A 15,836-nucleotide genomic window follows, 5' to 3' on the forward strand; every position below is an offset into this window, starting at 1 on the left:
CCAGTACGCGGGGGGGGGGTCCCTTCTCCCCTCTGGCCGCCAGTACGCGGGGGGGGGTCCCTTCTCCCCTCTGACCGCCAGTACGCGGGGGGGGGTCCCTTCTCCCCTCTGACCGCCAGTACGCGGGGGGGGTCCCTTCTCCCCTCTGACCGCCAGTACGCGGGGGGGGGGTCCCTTCTCCCCTCTGACCGCCAGTACGCGGGGGGGGGGTCCCTTCTCCCCTCTGACCGCCAGTACGCGGGGGGGGGGTCCCTTCTCCCCTCTGACCGCCAGTACGTGAGGGGGGTCCCTTCTCCCCTCTGACCGCCAGTACGTGGGGAGGGGGCCCCTTCTCCCCTCTGACCGCCAGTACGTGGGGGGGGCCCTTCTCCCCTCTGACCGCCAGTACTGGGGGGGGACCTTCTTCTAGTGACCTCCTGTACAAGGGGGCCCTTGTTGTACTGACGTTGATATTAGAAGTATCATACAGATGTCAGTGGGGGGAGGGGTAGTGTATCTCAGTCACCTTCTTCCTCTGTATAATTCTCCTTGTCTTTGTTTCATGCAGCACATTCAGAGCGACTATGTGGTGGTGATACACGCCGGCTCTAATATACTGCGCATTGGCAGAGCTACAGACACCCACCCAGCAGGTATACCTCATGTAATCGCCCGCAGGCACAAACAGCCAGGACAACCTACCCACTGTGATAAGTGGCTGCTCAGAGACGGCCTGAATGTAAGTCTTCTCATCTGTCATAGCGTACACACCTACCACTCTGTATGGGATGTATGATTACAGAGCACTAACCTGTATGAGGAATGACATAGTAAGATCGTAGCTTCGTCCCCTTTGTTGAAATTAACAGATTTTCATGTCTTGTCGTTCTATCATTAGAAACCTGAAAGCAATGAGCAGAGACAAAATGGTCTCAAAATGGTGGATCAAGCCATCTGGTCCAAAAAGATGTCTAATGGGACAAGACGCATCCCCGTGGTGCCAGAGCAGGTGTGTACCAAACAGAAACCATGGTGGTCTGGCAGTCGCTGGTATTTTGTAGACGGCCCTTTATTATATATTATTTATCATCCTTTTATATAAGAAAAATGTTCTATTTAGTTTGCTTAAAGGATAAGTTCAACTCTCTGAACATATTTCATGTTACATCAGTATTTAGAGTGTACCATATAACACATACAAGCATGCATACCCTCCCCACAGGGAGGGGGATCCTGTCCCTGCCTCCATTGTCACAATTTGAAAAACACCCACACGGGCATTCACAGCTTCCTGTGAATGAATATACTACAAGTACTGTCAGCTATTGCAGCTCGTGACTTGTAGTTCTCAATGAACTACGAAGGGGAGCACTCTCCCAGTTCATTGATCTTCCTGCTCTCAAGTAACTGCCTGTGTATATTAGAGCTCTGGGAAAACGGCTATCTTAAGAGTCTGCAGGAGCCTGACATTGCACCCGCCATCTGCTGATCATGAGTGCAATGCTCTGCAGGCTCCTTAGAAAAACCTATTTACCCTTTGTGTGTTGTTTTTTTTTTTTTTTTTTTTTTTATTTTGTTAATGCACAGTTAACACAAGCTCATAAAGGGGTCCTGAGTCTCCAACCCTACCCCGTAACTTGTTTATAGTTGCTTTTTATTTTCTTTTTTCCTTGGTTTTGTTTTTATTTTTTAACAGTAGAGAACAAACAGTTCCACACCCCCCCCCCCCGCAACTTGCCCTTTAGGAGAAGGAGGTATCTGATTCCCCCCATCCTGTTCTGTTCCGTTAAGGGCCTCATACATCATCCTATATAAAAGTACATCTGCATTTACCACTTTTACCCACATCCCTACTGTCAGCTGTTTTCCATAGATCCAGTGACGGGCTATACGTTTTCTTTCTGTAAATAGATATAGAATCCTAAGGAACAGTTGAGTGTATATTGGTTTAGGGTATCCCCGCGCTGTCGTCAAGGGCCTAAACTATTTAAAAGGGTAGGTTGCAGCAAACTACCGACAGGGGTATGAACCCTAACCCCCAGATAATAAAAGTGAAAATCAAACAGATGGTGTTGCGCTACCTGAACTAGATATAAATATAAATATAAAGAGCCTAGTACTGGAAAAATTAAAATCTAACTATAAATCAACTAACCTAAAATAAAAGTTAAGGTGTCTTGTGCTAGTGTATTCTAAAACTTGAATTCCAGAAATCATATGTTTATATATCAACATAAGTAACTAAGCAAAAGGAAAAAATATTCCATAAAGTGCAAATGTTAAAACGTGCAATTCGTAATGCATGAACAAATGATAAAATACAGTCTATAGTGAAATTAGATAAAGTGCCAGTGATAATTAGTTCCGTAATCTTCTTGAAAGTAAAAAAGTTATTAAATATATATATAAGACAGTCTATATAAAAGCTGCAATAGGTGCTCAGTGACTTGTTCAGTGCTTCTCAAAAAAGAAAAATAGGTGCCAGCAATCGTGTTGTAATTTCTGTGTCTCCAGTATACACGGCACACTAGGTGAAATGGCCCCTTACCTTACTGCTGTAAGGTAAACAGCAAATCAAGCAGCAAAAACAGGGGTGCAGGGATTCTATCCCAATTCCTAGCAGGTGGATCTTGGTCCCCTCAGGTAGGTATTTTTCCTCTCAGATAGTTTCCATATAGATCTTTAGCTTCAGTGTAGCTCCCAGAGGTCTCATAGGAAAGATAGAGGTACACTCGGATGGTGAAGTACGTTCGTAAAATTTATTGTAACGAAATATAAAAAGAGGTACTCACAAACATACGATAAAATACAGCATTAAAAACGGACGAGCAATCCGCTCGTGTATGCGAACGTCACTTCCGGTATCCTCGTTCCGACGCGTATCGTCACTGGTCACGTGACTTCATCAGGGAATGGGATGGAATGCACAGTTAACACAAGCTCATAAAGGGGTCCTGAGTCTCCAACCCTACCCCGTAACTTGTTTATAGTTGCTTTTTATTTTCTTTTTTCCTTGGTTTTGTTTTTATTTTTTAACAGTAGAGAACAAACAGTTCCACACCCCCCCCCCCGCAACTTGCCCTTTAGGAGAAGGAGGTATCTGATTCCCCCCATCCTGTTCTGTTCCGTTAAGGGCCTCATACATCATCCTATATAAAAGTACATCTGCATTTACCACTTTTACCCACATCCCTACTGTCAGCTGTTTTCCATAGATCCAGTGACGGGCTATACGTTTTCTTTCTGTAAATAGATATAGAATCCTAAGGAACAGTTGAGTGTATACATTCATCTCCTCCTGGTCAAAGACTCCCAGGAGGAATTGTGGGGGAGAATATATATCGGGTAGATCAAAGTTATCAGAAATAAATAAATTCAGTCACTTGAGACCATAAAGGTCTTATTCTAGGTCCGGGCATTCCCATAACATATGGATTAAAGTCCCTTCCACCACCATACATTTCTCCAGGTGGCGTGTAGTACATCTGGTGAAGTTATCGAAGTTGAATCATCTTATCCATGGAAGAGAGGACAGATAAAAATAAGTATCCAGAGCTTCCTGACAAAACTCCTCAGACAACTCGGGTACAATAGCCACCTATTGAGCCCTGGCCTTGGATAGCAACCTCAGGTTCCCTGGACCCACTGCTCTATAATATCTAGAGATATGTTTGGTTGGATCCGTATCGATCAGAACCTTCTCCAGAGCCGTGTTCTGTACCTGAAGCTCCCAAACTGAGCCATCGCTTCATGACGCAGCTGTGCATAGCGGAAATGCCACCTCCTTGAGTACTCCAAATTGTTCCCCTCAACCCTTCACTCTGATGCTCTGGCTTGGGGGCAGTCCCTCGGCGTCCTCACAACGCAGGGCTGTCTGCTCTACATTTTACTTGATGACGTCTGAGTGCCGCCACCAGAATGCCTTAGGGAAGAGGCTGTGGCAGCCTTTTTTATAGCATGGAGGCATAAACAAGTGCATAACCCTTGCAGTGCTGGAGGAGTTTAAAGTCAAAATTCATGTTTCCTTTTACTTTAAATGGCTAATTTGAGCCAAGGTGACCCAAACAAACTATTTCAATATCTAAGTTCATTATGCCGTTGTCCGTGCTATAGCATATGTATGTATTCCGTGATGAAAATACAGAGCTTCCTCTGAATGAGTGAGAAGCATTCAGTCTGACTCACTTTTGTTCCAGTAGCAGATGGTATGATGCAGAGGCCGAATAACCTGGTTATAGAAATTGTTTGGGAAAACATGGACTTAAGTTTTAAGAATTGTATATCATAAACATCTTCCTTTTTTTATTATTTTTTTGTCCATAAGATAAAAAGTTGCATATTATTTTCTCTATGTTGCATCTCAGTACTGCTGATCTCCTGCAGCCCTTTTCAGCCTCTTTCTGACTACATGCTGTCACTCCAGCATAAGTTGTACATTTTTTACAATTGCTGTGAACCAGCTTTCTGTGTGAAAACAATTCACCAGGCCTGCGTTATGCGAACAAGAGAATAGCCAAGCTCAGCTGCTGGACATGAGAGGTGCTTGCTGAGGTCCGGTACACAAGCTGGGACATCCAACTAAATTTTATGCTACATAGCCAATAAAGAGTATTAACAGGAGTATACTGGGAGGCTGGCATGCCTGCGCAATGTATGTCAGCTATACTACTTTTTGCCACCACAAGGGGGTGCATGTGACAAAGTAGCAGCCCAATTGAGAGACTGTTACCCCAAAACAGGCATTGCCTCAACAAGTGTTATGACAGGGTCACATGTATTTTTATGAAACCTGCAGATTTATAGATTTAATAAGATGGCATTGGCATGTTAAATGTTTCCAGTTCGGGCAAAAATAACTGACTGTGACGTACATAAAATTCTCAGAATATTTATGTGGTTTACGGTTTTCAGGCACGTGCTTACAATAAACAGATGAGACCAGCGATATTGGACCACAACTCTGATGTTGGGTGGACAAGCACATCACATAGACCTGAACATCTTGTGGGTGAAGAGGTATGTAGTTCTGACCAGATACATCCCAGGAGACAAGAAGCTAGTGTGCTCAAAACTGCAACATCTTGTGGGTTTTTTTTTTTTTTCCCTAATGGAACTACATTTCTAAGTACTGCTACGGTCTATCATTTGTATCAAAGTTCAGATAACACATCAAGAAGCCAAATCCAAGTAGCTACTCTGACATTTTTATAGTTATAGCAATAAATTGGGGACTAAACTGCTTTCAACCACGCAGCACTTGTTATCAAACAGTGGTCTAATTCGCTAAGGGCCCATTCATACCTGTGCGTTTACACATCATTTATTTAATACAGATTTTTATATAGCACCAACAATTTACACAGCATGTCATGTACTATATATTCACATTAGCCCCTGCCCTCATGGAGCTCACAATAAGGTTCCTGTTTTGCATGCACTCATACTAGGGCCAAATTGGACAGGAGCCAGTTATTCTACCAGCATGTTTGTGGAGTGTGGGAGGCAATTAGAATACCCAGAAGAAACCCACTGAAACCCCTAGTGCTGCAAGGTAGAGGTGTTAAGTAACACAGGGCACACAGTCTATTGCAGCTCCATTTAAAAAAAAAAAAAAAAAAAAAACAATGGCAACACGCATACATTGTAGCGCAGCATTTTGTATATTGCAATAGGAAAAAATATTCTGTAGGTGAGTGGGCACCCCATTCAGAATGTGCATGCAGTAATGCACCATGGCGCACCTGAAAGGTCTACATTTCTAAGATTGCAGGATTGTTTGATCACTCGTAAATGTGCCACATCCCTAAAACTATTAGAGAGAGAACCTCTGGTCCCACCCCAGGGGTTCATTCTCTTTCCTTTTCATTTCTAAGAAATCAATTCTTTGGGTGCAGAGTTAATCTCTGTACCAGTATTCCCTGAGGCAGCAAACTAAATGCGATCCTTCCAATTCTTGTTGGCATGTTATTTTATATTCAGGCAGCTACATTATCTGTTTTGTGACACTGACTACATTTATAGATTCTTAGTTTTGTTTATTATATGCGAACTGCACTTTTCTGTCTCGTTAGGCATTATTTGTGAATCCAGCAGAAGGCTACAATATTCACTTTCCCATTCGAAGGGGGCAACTTAATGTTCACAGTGGACCAGGGGGCTCACTAACGGCTGTCCTGACAGATCTGGAAACCATCTGGTCGCACGTCCTGCAGAAACTCTTAGAGATTCAGTTAAAGGACCTAAAGGTATGAGGTTTTTATCTTTTTAGTGGTCAATATGCATACTGTATATTTTGGCTTGTTAAAGTGGTGTTCCACCCAAAAAAAAGAAAAGAAAAAAATGCATAAATGTGCCAAAAAACAACAACGAAATGGCTGTTGCTAGGGGGTCCCCCGTAGTGTGCCTCCTTCAGTGCCTGGGCTCTTGACGTCACTTCCCCTCGGCACAGGAAGGGCTCAGCTCTGCCCCCTCCCTCTTGACAATCATCTAGGACACGTGACAGGTCCCAGATGATTGCGTGGCCAATCATGGCACGTGGCGCCGCTCGCACATACGCAGTGGGTGCCCAGCTGTGAAGCCACAGCCGGGTGCCCACAGTTACAATGACCGCTCCGCCGAGCAGAGGGGGAGACGAGCGGGGCTTCATTCCCCCGCATCGCTGGACCCTTGGACAAGTAAGTGTCTGATTTATTAAAAGTCAGCAGCGGCAGTATTTGTAGCTGCTGACTTTTTTTTTTTTTTTTTTTTAATGGGAACACCTCTTTAAGCACTTAAAGTCCGGACACTTTCACCCCTTTCCAGTCCAGGCACTTTTTCACTTCTCAGCTGTTATGAATGACAACCTTGTTTACTACTCAAAACTGATTTTTGTTTAATGGTCACAGCAATCGCATGATGCCAGGGCTTTTCACAGCGGACTGGTACAATTATTGGTGGACACAGCAGTCACCCGCATCGGGTCATATATGTACAGTGGCCAGACAGGAGCCGGTTAAAACACACTGGTTATATCAGAATGTACTTATTACGTTGGACTACTCATTTCTCTTTAACCACTTCCCGCCCACCATATATCAAAATGACGGCCACAGAGTGGTTAAGTTATCCTGGACGCCATATGTCCAGCAGGATAAGCAGCTAGCACGTGCCTGTGGGGGTGCGCAGTGCGGCGATCGGTGGTGTGTCAGTCTGACTCACCACATCCCCGATCTTGGTAAAGAGCCTCTGACGTAGGCTCTTTGGACACAACTGATCACATGGTAATCACAGTGCAAGGATGTGGAATTCCCTTCCACAGGCGGTGGTCTGAGCGAGGGGCATTGATAGTTTCAAGAAACTTTTAGATGAGCACCTGAATGACCGCAACATACAGGGATATACAATGTAATACTAACATATAATCACACACATAGGTTTGACTTGACGGACTTGTGTCTTTTTTTCGACCTCCCCTACTGTGTAACAGTGTCAACGGGAAGAACCTTTTTATTGGATTTTCCGCTACTCAACAGACACGAGTAGAGGAGAGCCGATCGGCTGCTCTCCTGACGGGGGGGTCTGATAATCGGCGCATTGCTTATCAGTGCAGACCCACCAGGGATGCCCACTGGAGACCACCAGGTGAGCCCACCAGGCATGCCAATCGGTGCCCATTGGGATGGCACTCTGTGCCCATCAGTGCTGCTTATCACTGCTGCCTATCAGTGCCTCATCAGTGAAGGAGAAAACTTGCTTTTAAGTTTTGTAACAAACGCAGAAATTTTCGTTCTTCTTTTTTTATTTGGAGCACAAAAAAATAAAAAACCCAGTAGTGATCAAATGCCACCAAAATAAATCTCTATTTGTGGGAACAGTGTTGCGTGACGGCGCTGAAAATTGGACTGGGCAGAAAGGGGGTGAAAGTGCCCTATATTGAAGTGGTTAAGGAAGGAATGGCACAGTGGGTTTCCAGTGAGTGCATATATTTTAGCTATGAATACAGTGTTGAGATCAAAGTAATTTTTGGTATAACTTTTTACATTTTTCACAAACTTGCTCTCCATTTTTGTATAAAATAAACACATTTCTAAATTAGTAATTTTGGGGAACCCTTAGCAATTCAGTCGAATCACTGTCACCCAGTTCATTATTGCTAAGCTGGCCCAAATTTAATCCTTTTCATACCAGAGCGGTCTTGGCGATGGGGCTGCTGTAGTAGACTAGAGTAGCATCTACATACAGTAAGCAGTGCTTTGTTCCAACAGCAGTATGAGACACTTCCTCTGCTGCTAGGTAAAGAGTGAGTCACTCTTAATGTATCTGTCATTCAGGAGAAGCCTTTTATTGGTTGCTAAAATGACAAAGCTTCTCATGATTGACAGAGATATGCGAAGACTGAGTTGATCTATACCTGGCAGCTCAGCGGAAGTGTCTCACAGTGCTGCTTATGCTTCTGTGGGCTTTTACAGCAGTCACAAAGGCAAGGGTCCTGGTAGAAAATTATTTGTTTGGGATATATATATATATATATATATATATATATATATATATATATATATATATATATATATATATATATATATATATATATATATATATATATATAATATATTTTTTTTTTTTTTTTTTTTTTTTTTCTACTTTAAGAGAAGTAGCAGTAAAACAGTAAGCAGAGACTTTTATTTATTGAGCAAATTCCATATAAAAATATAATTACACAAAGAAATAGGGCTTTTATAATCTTATTAATAGGAATGGAAAAGGAAGCATGTATTTTATACTTGTTATAGGGATGAAACTTGCGCGCTACTATGTGTGGTTTAAAGTGAAAATAGAACATCAAACTCCAATGAATATAGTGAAAAAGAAATTCAGAGTAAACTCAAACACAAAAATATGAAGAATGTGAAGAGCTGCAACCACTTAGTAGTGTACTCCAAAATCTCTGCATAAGCAAATGGGGAAAAAAAAGAGGGGGGGTGAGTGGGGCACTTATTCAATATAGTGTACTGTTAACATTTAAACACAAAAATAAAATGCAAAATGTCCAAGTAAAAACAAATGGTAGGAATCAGTTTATATAGAGGTTGATAGAAGGAAAACAAAGCATCAGCCCAACGTTGATTGTAAAATTTATAGATTGGCCGCTCACCTTGCCAAAAGGTCAAACAAGGCTCATCAGATAGCGAATGGGGAATCCTCCTGATGGATCTGCGGAGAACGTTCAGGTCCCAAGCGAAGACGTAATGCTGCATGAAATCTTAACACCAACACATCCTGCACTCACCACTGGGTAGTTCTATATATAGAGAAAAGCTTGCTCCAAACAACGAATACTTCTTGTGTAGATGGCACTCAAAGAAAATGAAAATCAACCGTAGTGCAATATTGCCAGATAAAGTAAAGCTTGTTTAATAAACAAACTGCTTGCATCGGGTAAGAACAAAATCTGCAATATAAAATGGGAGTAGTGACGCACTCGCCTCCTCACCACGCTCCAGTATCACCGGATGTCACCGGAAATGACATCACAAGGCTCCACCCGACGCATTGCGTCACTGCTCATGTGACTTCCTCAGGGATAAGAGCCATGTGACGAGCGCTGGGCATTTATACTCTGTCTACACCAATGGGTTTGCCTTAGTAACAAGTGAGTCATCAGTTCATCTGTGTCCTATGTAATTAATTGACCAATAAGAAAAAAACACCAGTCATAGCCAGAAAACTACCTAGCAGCCAAGGCTGATAGGTAGGTTGAATAAAATAAAATGGGTCCAATAATTGTGGACTAATACGGGAAATTAAGCATTAAATATTAACACAGACAATAAATATATAAACAACCACAGTCTACTAGAGGGGTTTAGGAGAGAAAAAACCTTAACTACATTAAAGGTAAAAAAGAAAAAAAAGAAAAAAAAACAAAAAACACTTGGGAGAGAGAGAAAAATGCATTCTAGTGATGTCTAGTGGGTAAGAGCGATAATGCTGCCAAATGAATACTATCTGAAGAATAAGATATATATGTAGATGACATCTAGTGGGCAAGGACAGTTTCACTGCTAAGTGGATCCTATACGAATATACCTATAAGAATGGCTTAAGTTGGTCAACATAGTGCCACTGTCCAACTGTGATATAGAGTAATTATGTTGACACTACATGTAGAAGGTTAAAATAGAGAAGAAATAAAAAATAAATGTCTAGTAATAAGAAATGAAACAATTAAGGTCAAAATGAAGAATATTTAACCCTCGGGGTGGAAAGATTTCATTTAAAAAATCCATTTTTGACTTCTACTAAATATATTGACTCTATTTGTTCCCTCTCCAGTGAGGTGTGTATCTTTCAGTTGCCCAGAATTTCAATACTGAAGGTTCCTGTGAATGGAATTGGGCAAAATGCCTAGGGGCACCATGCTTAGTGAACCCCTTGCGTAAATTTATTTCTAAAGGAAATCTCTCCACCCGCGAGGGTTAAATATTGATTTTGACCTTAATTGTTTCATTTCTTATTTATCTTTATTTCTTCTCTTCTCTACTTTATCCTTCTACATGTAGCGTCAACATAGTTACTCTATATCACATTTGGGCAGTGGCACTATGTTGACCTATTTAAGCCATCCTTATAGGTATATTCATATAGGATCCACTTAGCAGTGAAACTGTCCTTGCCCACTAGATGTCATCTACATATATATCTTCATATAGGATTAATTTGGCAGCATTATCGATCTTGTCCACTAGATGTCACTATAATGCATCTTTCTCTCCCGTGGGTTTTATTTTTATTTTTTTCCTTAGGGTGTTTTCTCTCTTAAACCCTTTTAGTAGACTGTGATTGTTTTTTATATATTGTATTTTGTTTGTGTTTAATATCTAATGCTTAATTTTCTGTATTGATCCACAATTTATTGGACCTATCAGCCTTGGTTGCTAGGTAGTTTTCTGGCCATGACTTTTTTTTTTTTTTTTTTTTTTTTTTTTTCTTATTGGCCAATTAACTGCATAGGACACAGATGACTCTTTACTAAGGCAAAACCATTGGTGTAGATGGGGTATAAATACCCTGCGCTCGTTGCATGCATCTTATCCCTGAGGAAGTCACATGACCAGAGACGCAACACGTCAGGTAGAGCCTTGTGACGTAATTTCTGGTGCTGATTACTGAAGCGTGGTGAGGAGGCGTGTATGTCACTACTCCCATTTTATAGTGCAGGTTTTGTTCTTCCCTAATGTAAGCAGTTTTTTATTAAACAAGTTTTGCTTCAACTGGTAATATTGCACTATGGTGGTTTTTGTTTTCTTTGAGTGCCATCTACATAAGAAGTATTCGTTTTTTGGAGCAATCTTTTCTCTATATATGGAACTACCCAGTGGTGAGCGCAGGATGTGTTGGTGTTAAGATTTCATGCAGCATTTCGTCTTCGCTTGGGACCTGAATGTTCTCCACAGGATTCCCCTATTTGCTATCTGAGCCTTGTTTAACCTTTTGGTCATTGTTGGAGGTGAGCGGCCGATCTATACATTTTTACAATCAATGTTGGACTGATGCTTTGTTTTCCTTCTATAAAGTTACTGTTCTATGCAACATCCATCTCTATAAAAATAAATTCCTACCATTTTTTATTTTTTTTGTTTATTTGGACTTTTTTTACACTTTATTTTATCTTATTTTATTTTTGGGTTTAATGTTAACAGTACACTATACTGAATAAGCGCACCACCCCCTTTCTTCCTTTTTGCTCATACTTCTTCTTTTTTTTTTTTTTTTTTTTTTTTTTCATTTTATGCAATTCATTTACGAGGTTTCTCATTTCTTTCTGTACCTACCTGCTTCTTGAACCTCAATTAAATCTTTGGACAAGGTTGAGGTGGAGCCAGATGGATATGCCCCCTCCTTTTTCAGTTTGTTCCCATCGGGGGTGTTTGAGTTGGCCAGAGGCACATTCAGCATTCCTTATAGACTGTCAGTTTCTCTGTTCCAGCCTTTTTTGTGTTTTTAGTTATATTATAAAATAACCTGTTGCCTATGCTCTTGTGATTACCTTTTTATAAGCGATGGAAAATATCCCATCTGAATGTGTTTTTGTACACTTTCTTTCTCATGAAAACATTAAACAGAAAAAAAAGCCTAATAGTGTTTTTTTTTTTTTTTTTTTTTTAACAGTATTACAGATGCATATTGCTTATTCCAGACATATATAACAGACAGCATGTGAAAGAGATGGTTAATCTGGTCCTCATAAAGATGGGGTTTTCAGGTAAGGGTGTATCTTCTGTTGTGTATTGTACCTTGGGCAATCATAAAGCTTTAGGCTGAGTTCACACCACAGCACAGAGAGGTTCACAGCTGGAGTCCGGTGCGTCTCCATTCACCGTTTTTTTCAGCCTGAATTTTTGGCAGAATGCGGACCTGAAATGGACCGGGGTCACTCCGGAGATGTGTGAATCAGCTTCATAGAGAGCTGGTCACAGTTTCCTGACATGCGAATTGAATGCAAAGAAACCCGTATCTAAATAGCAATAGTATAAATCCAGCCTTACTTTAAATATGAACTTCTAAAGCTGGCCATACAGTATACAATTTTCTTGTACGATTTTTCCTTTAGATTTATGAAAAACATTTAATATGAGGTCAAACCTAAACACCTTCAGTTTGTATGCAATCAGGCAGAACTATGCACTACATAGTTAATTCTAAAGTAAATAAAATGGGCTGTAAATGTTTTTAACCTTTTGGCGGTCAGTTGAACAGGACTGATGTGTTAATCGGGTAGAAGTGGAACAGCCACAATTGGGATCCCTACAACAACGGTTGTACATGCCAAACTTTTAAATTTGCCTGTCTGTACATTGCATCAATTATTTTTTTTATTTATTTTTTTTCCTGCTCAGAATTCAGATTATTTTTTGTTATGCTTCAGACTTTTGTCTTTTAATATCCCAGAAACCAGCCTCTTTTAGTTGAAAACTGTCATACCTATGCTTTTAATTTGGACATTGTGGCATCACAAAAAGTATATGTATGTGTGTGAGAGAGATATATCTATCTCTCGCTCCATAATAATATATAATTTTTTTTTTTTTTCTACAATACATATACATTTCCCTTGCTTTATCCATGTAAAGACTTTACAAGTACAGAAAAAGACCTGTTCACCTGCCAGAAGCGTACTCCGATGTATTTGGTTCCATTTACATGTGCTTGACTGCTTTTTAGAATGTCTAATTGGACCCTAGGTGCACAGAATTATATATATATATATATATATATTTTTTTTTTTTTTTTTTTTAAGCGCAGTTCCTGTACAATGAATTGATATATGGTTCAAGGTTACAGCACTCTTTTCATAGATACAGTGTAATGAGTAAGCATTCCTACCCTTGGACAGTGTTGACTGCAAGGTTGCTATTTATTAACCAGAATTGGACATACTGGTAACTCTTTTTCCAGTCTTTCAGGACAGCGGGGTGGGAGGAGCATCCATCTCTCATAAGCTGTCCCAGAAGACGACAAAAGAAAAATAAAAAGGAAACAAACACGTAAAAATTGAAACTTTTGTAGCCATTTTCAAGCTGGTAGGCTGCAAAATAATATTTTTGTGTGTTTTATGGATTTAGATACACTAAATGTTAAAGTATTTTATGTCGCAGGTGTTATAGTTCTTCAGGAGTCTGTGTGTGCAGTGTATGGGAGTGGCCTGAGCAGCGCCTGTGTTGTTGATATTGGGGATCAGAAGACCAGTGTTTGCTGTGTGGAAGATGGAATATCGCATAGAAACACCAGGTAACTACTGGATGAATTTTTATTATGGCCATCCTTCTCTTAGTTAAAACATATCTGATAAACATGGGTTCCTGACTTAAAGAGAAGCTTCAGTCTGGAAAAAAAAATGAAAAGTCAGCAGCTACAAATACTGTAGCTACTGACTTTTAATATAAGGACACTTACCTGTCCAGGGATCCTGCGATATTGGCACACCGAGCCATTTCATCAATCTGCTTCAGGTGCAAGCATTGACGTTATAAGAGAAACCATCAGTGAAGCCTTCAGGCATGTGCGAGTTGCGCTACGCTTTCTGAATGGTCCCGCTGTCTTCTAGAACCTGTGTGTGTCCCAGAAGGCAGTGGATGGAACGAGGAGGGTCTGGAAATGCATGTAGGTCAGCGATCTTACCTGGAAGTGTGAGTACCTGTCAAAACCAGGTATCCGGTACCCTAACCCCGTCCCTCCAAAAGTGTCAAATTTGACAGTGGAGGGAGGGTGGGGTGCGAACAAGCGGAGCTTCCCCTTTTGGGTGGAGCTCCGCTTTTAAATATTTATTGCAAAGGCAATATCCTAAAGAGTTTTGATGACAAATAAATGGTCCGGTTGTGCGGCCTCCAACTCCTGGGGTGGGGGCAGTTAAATCCTGAAGAGAGGATAATTCTATGCAAACTCGCTGGAAGTCTTGCAGTGTGAGTTGGAGCTTGTGTCCAGCTGTAACAGAGTAGGTGGGGACTGAGCGCTATCAGGTGGGTCAGTTGGGCACCATTCTGCAACTGCAGGCACTGTGAATGAATACTCTGGGTGGAAATAGGTGCTGGGAGAGGGAGCAGTCGCCCTCTAGTGGTTGGAAGGTGACAGTACAGATTGTGCTAGGTCAACTGCCACCTTGCCTGGTTCCCAGCATGCTGGGGGACCTCTGCTTTAGAGAATAATGGGGGTTATTCACAAATCCACTTTGCACTACATGTGCACTGAATGTGCAGTCGCTGTAGATCTGAGGGGAAGCTCTGCTGTTTTTATCATTCAATCATGTGCAAGCTAAAATGCTGTTTTTTTATTTTTTTTATTTTCTCGTTGGAAAAAGCTCTGATGGTTTTCCCGTCGGAATTCCGACAGAATTTTGCTCAAACTGTCTTGCTTACACACGTTCATGCCAAATTCCGACGGTTAATAACACTGCGACATACAACAAGTTTGACGGCACTATAAAAGGCAAGTTTAATGCTTCCGAGCGTGCGTCAAATTGTTTCCGAGCGTGCATCCCAATGTTGCGTGTCGGAATTGCATACACACAATCGAAAAATCCGATAGGTTTTCCATGGGAAAAATGAAGAACAGGCTCTCAATCTAAAGACCGTCAGAAATGTTGACAGAAAAAGACCGATGGGCATACATCGGAAATTCCGGCCGTGTGTACGCGGCATTAGATCTACAGTGACTGAACTTGGAAGTGCACTTGCAGTGCAAAATGGATTTGCCTTTCGTAAATAACCCCCAATGCATTGCGAAAAATACCTAGGTTGACATAACGGACTTGCTCCTCAAGAACAATTGCTGACTGTCAGGCTGTATGGGATAAACATTTTGAGACCCCGGACCAAAATAAGCATGAAGATCAGAAAAGTCAAAAGTGAAGTGGATATTTGCTGCAAAAGGAGACTACAGGTTAGAAGTGTCACAGTGCAGTTCAGTGAGAGTGAACTATGACTGTAGATGATGTAAAATGTATTGATACTACAGTGGCAATACTATGGGTAAGATTTACTAAAACTGGTGCACACACAATCTGATACAGACTTGCATGGTAGCCAATCGGCTTCTAACTTCAGCTTGTTCAATTAAACTATAACTAAAGGCAAAACTTGTTTAGTGGAGAGGGATTGGAAAATCCAAATATTTTGGGTTGGCCCCAGAAAAGTAATAGAGGGGAAATCTTCCAATGAGGACATTAGTTCTGGTGACCTGGGGGTCCCCAAGGGATTCACTGGGTTTTCGGGGATTTCCTCTCCTTTTTTGTTTGGCTATCGGACAGGAAGTGAAGGGAAATCTCCGCAATGGGACACAAATGATGGGAAAAAAAACGGTTGGGGGTTATAACCCTCCTTTAC

The 15,836-nt window shown here is 41.3% G+C and overlaps 1 protein-coding gene across 1 annotated transcript in view; it reads left to right on the forward strand.

Moving 5' to 3' along the window:
• Positions 1 to 15,836, forward strand: part of ACTR8 (actin related protein 8) — a 29,264-nt gene that overhangs the window by 1,270 nt on the left and 12,158 nt on the right. The window contains exons 2-7 of the mRNA XM_077452058.1: positions 548 to 718; positions 878 to 988; positions 4,891 to 4,995; positions 6,051 to 6,224; positions 12,127 to 12,220; positions 13,614 to 13,746. Coding sequence (XP_077308184.1) covers positions 548 to 718; positions 878 to 988; positions 4,891 to 4,995; positions 6,051 to 6,224; positions 12,127 to 12,220; positions 13,614 to 13,746 — 788 coding nt within the window. The remainder of the gene's footprint in view (positions 1 to 547; positions 719 to 877; positions 989 to 4,890; positions 4,996 to 6,050; positions 6,225 to 12,126; positions 12,221 to 13,613; positions 13,747 to 15,836) is intronic.

This window comes from Lithobates pipiens, unplaced genomic scaffold (assembly GCF_037356315.1).
Source record: "Lithobates pipiens isolate NorthernLeopardFrog02 unplaced genomic scaffold, aLitPip1_a1.2 Scaffold_23, whole genome shotgun sequence".
NCBI lineage: Eukaryota > Metazoa > Chordata > Amphibia > Anura > Ranidae > Lithobates > Lithobates pipiens.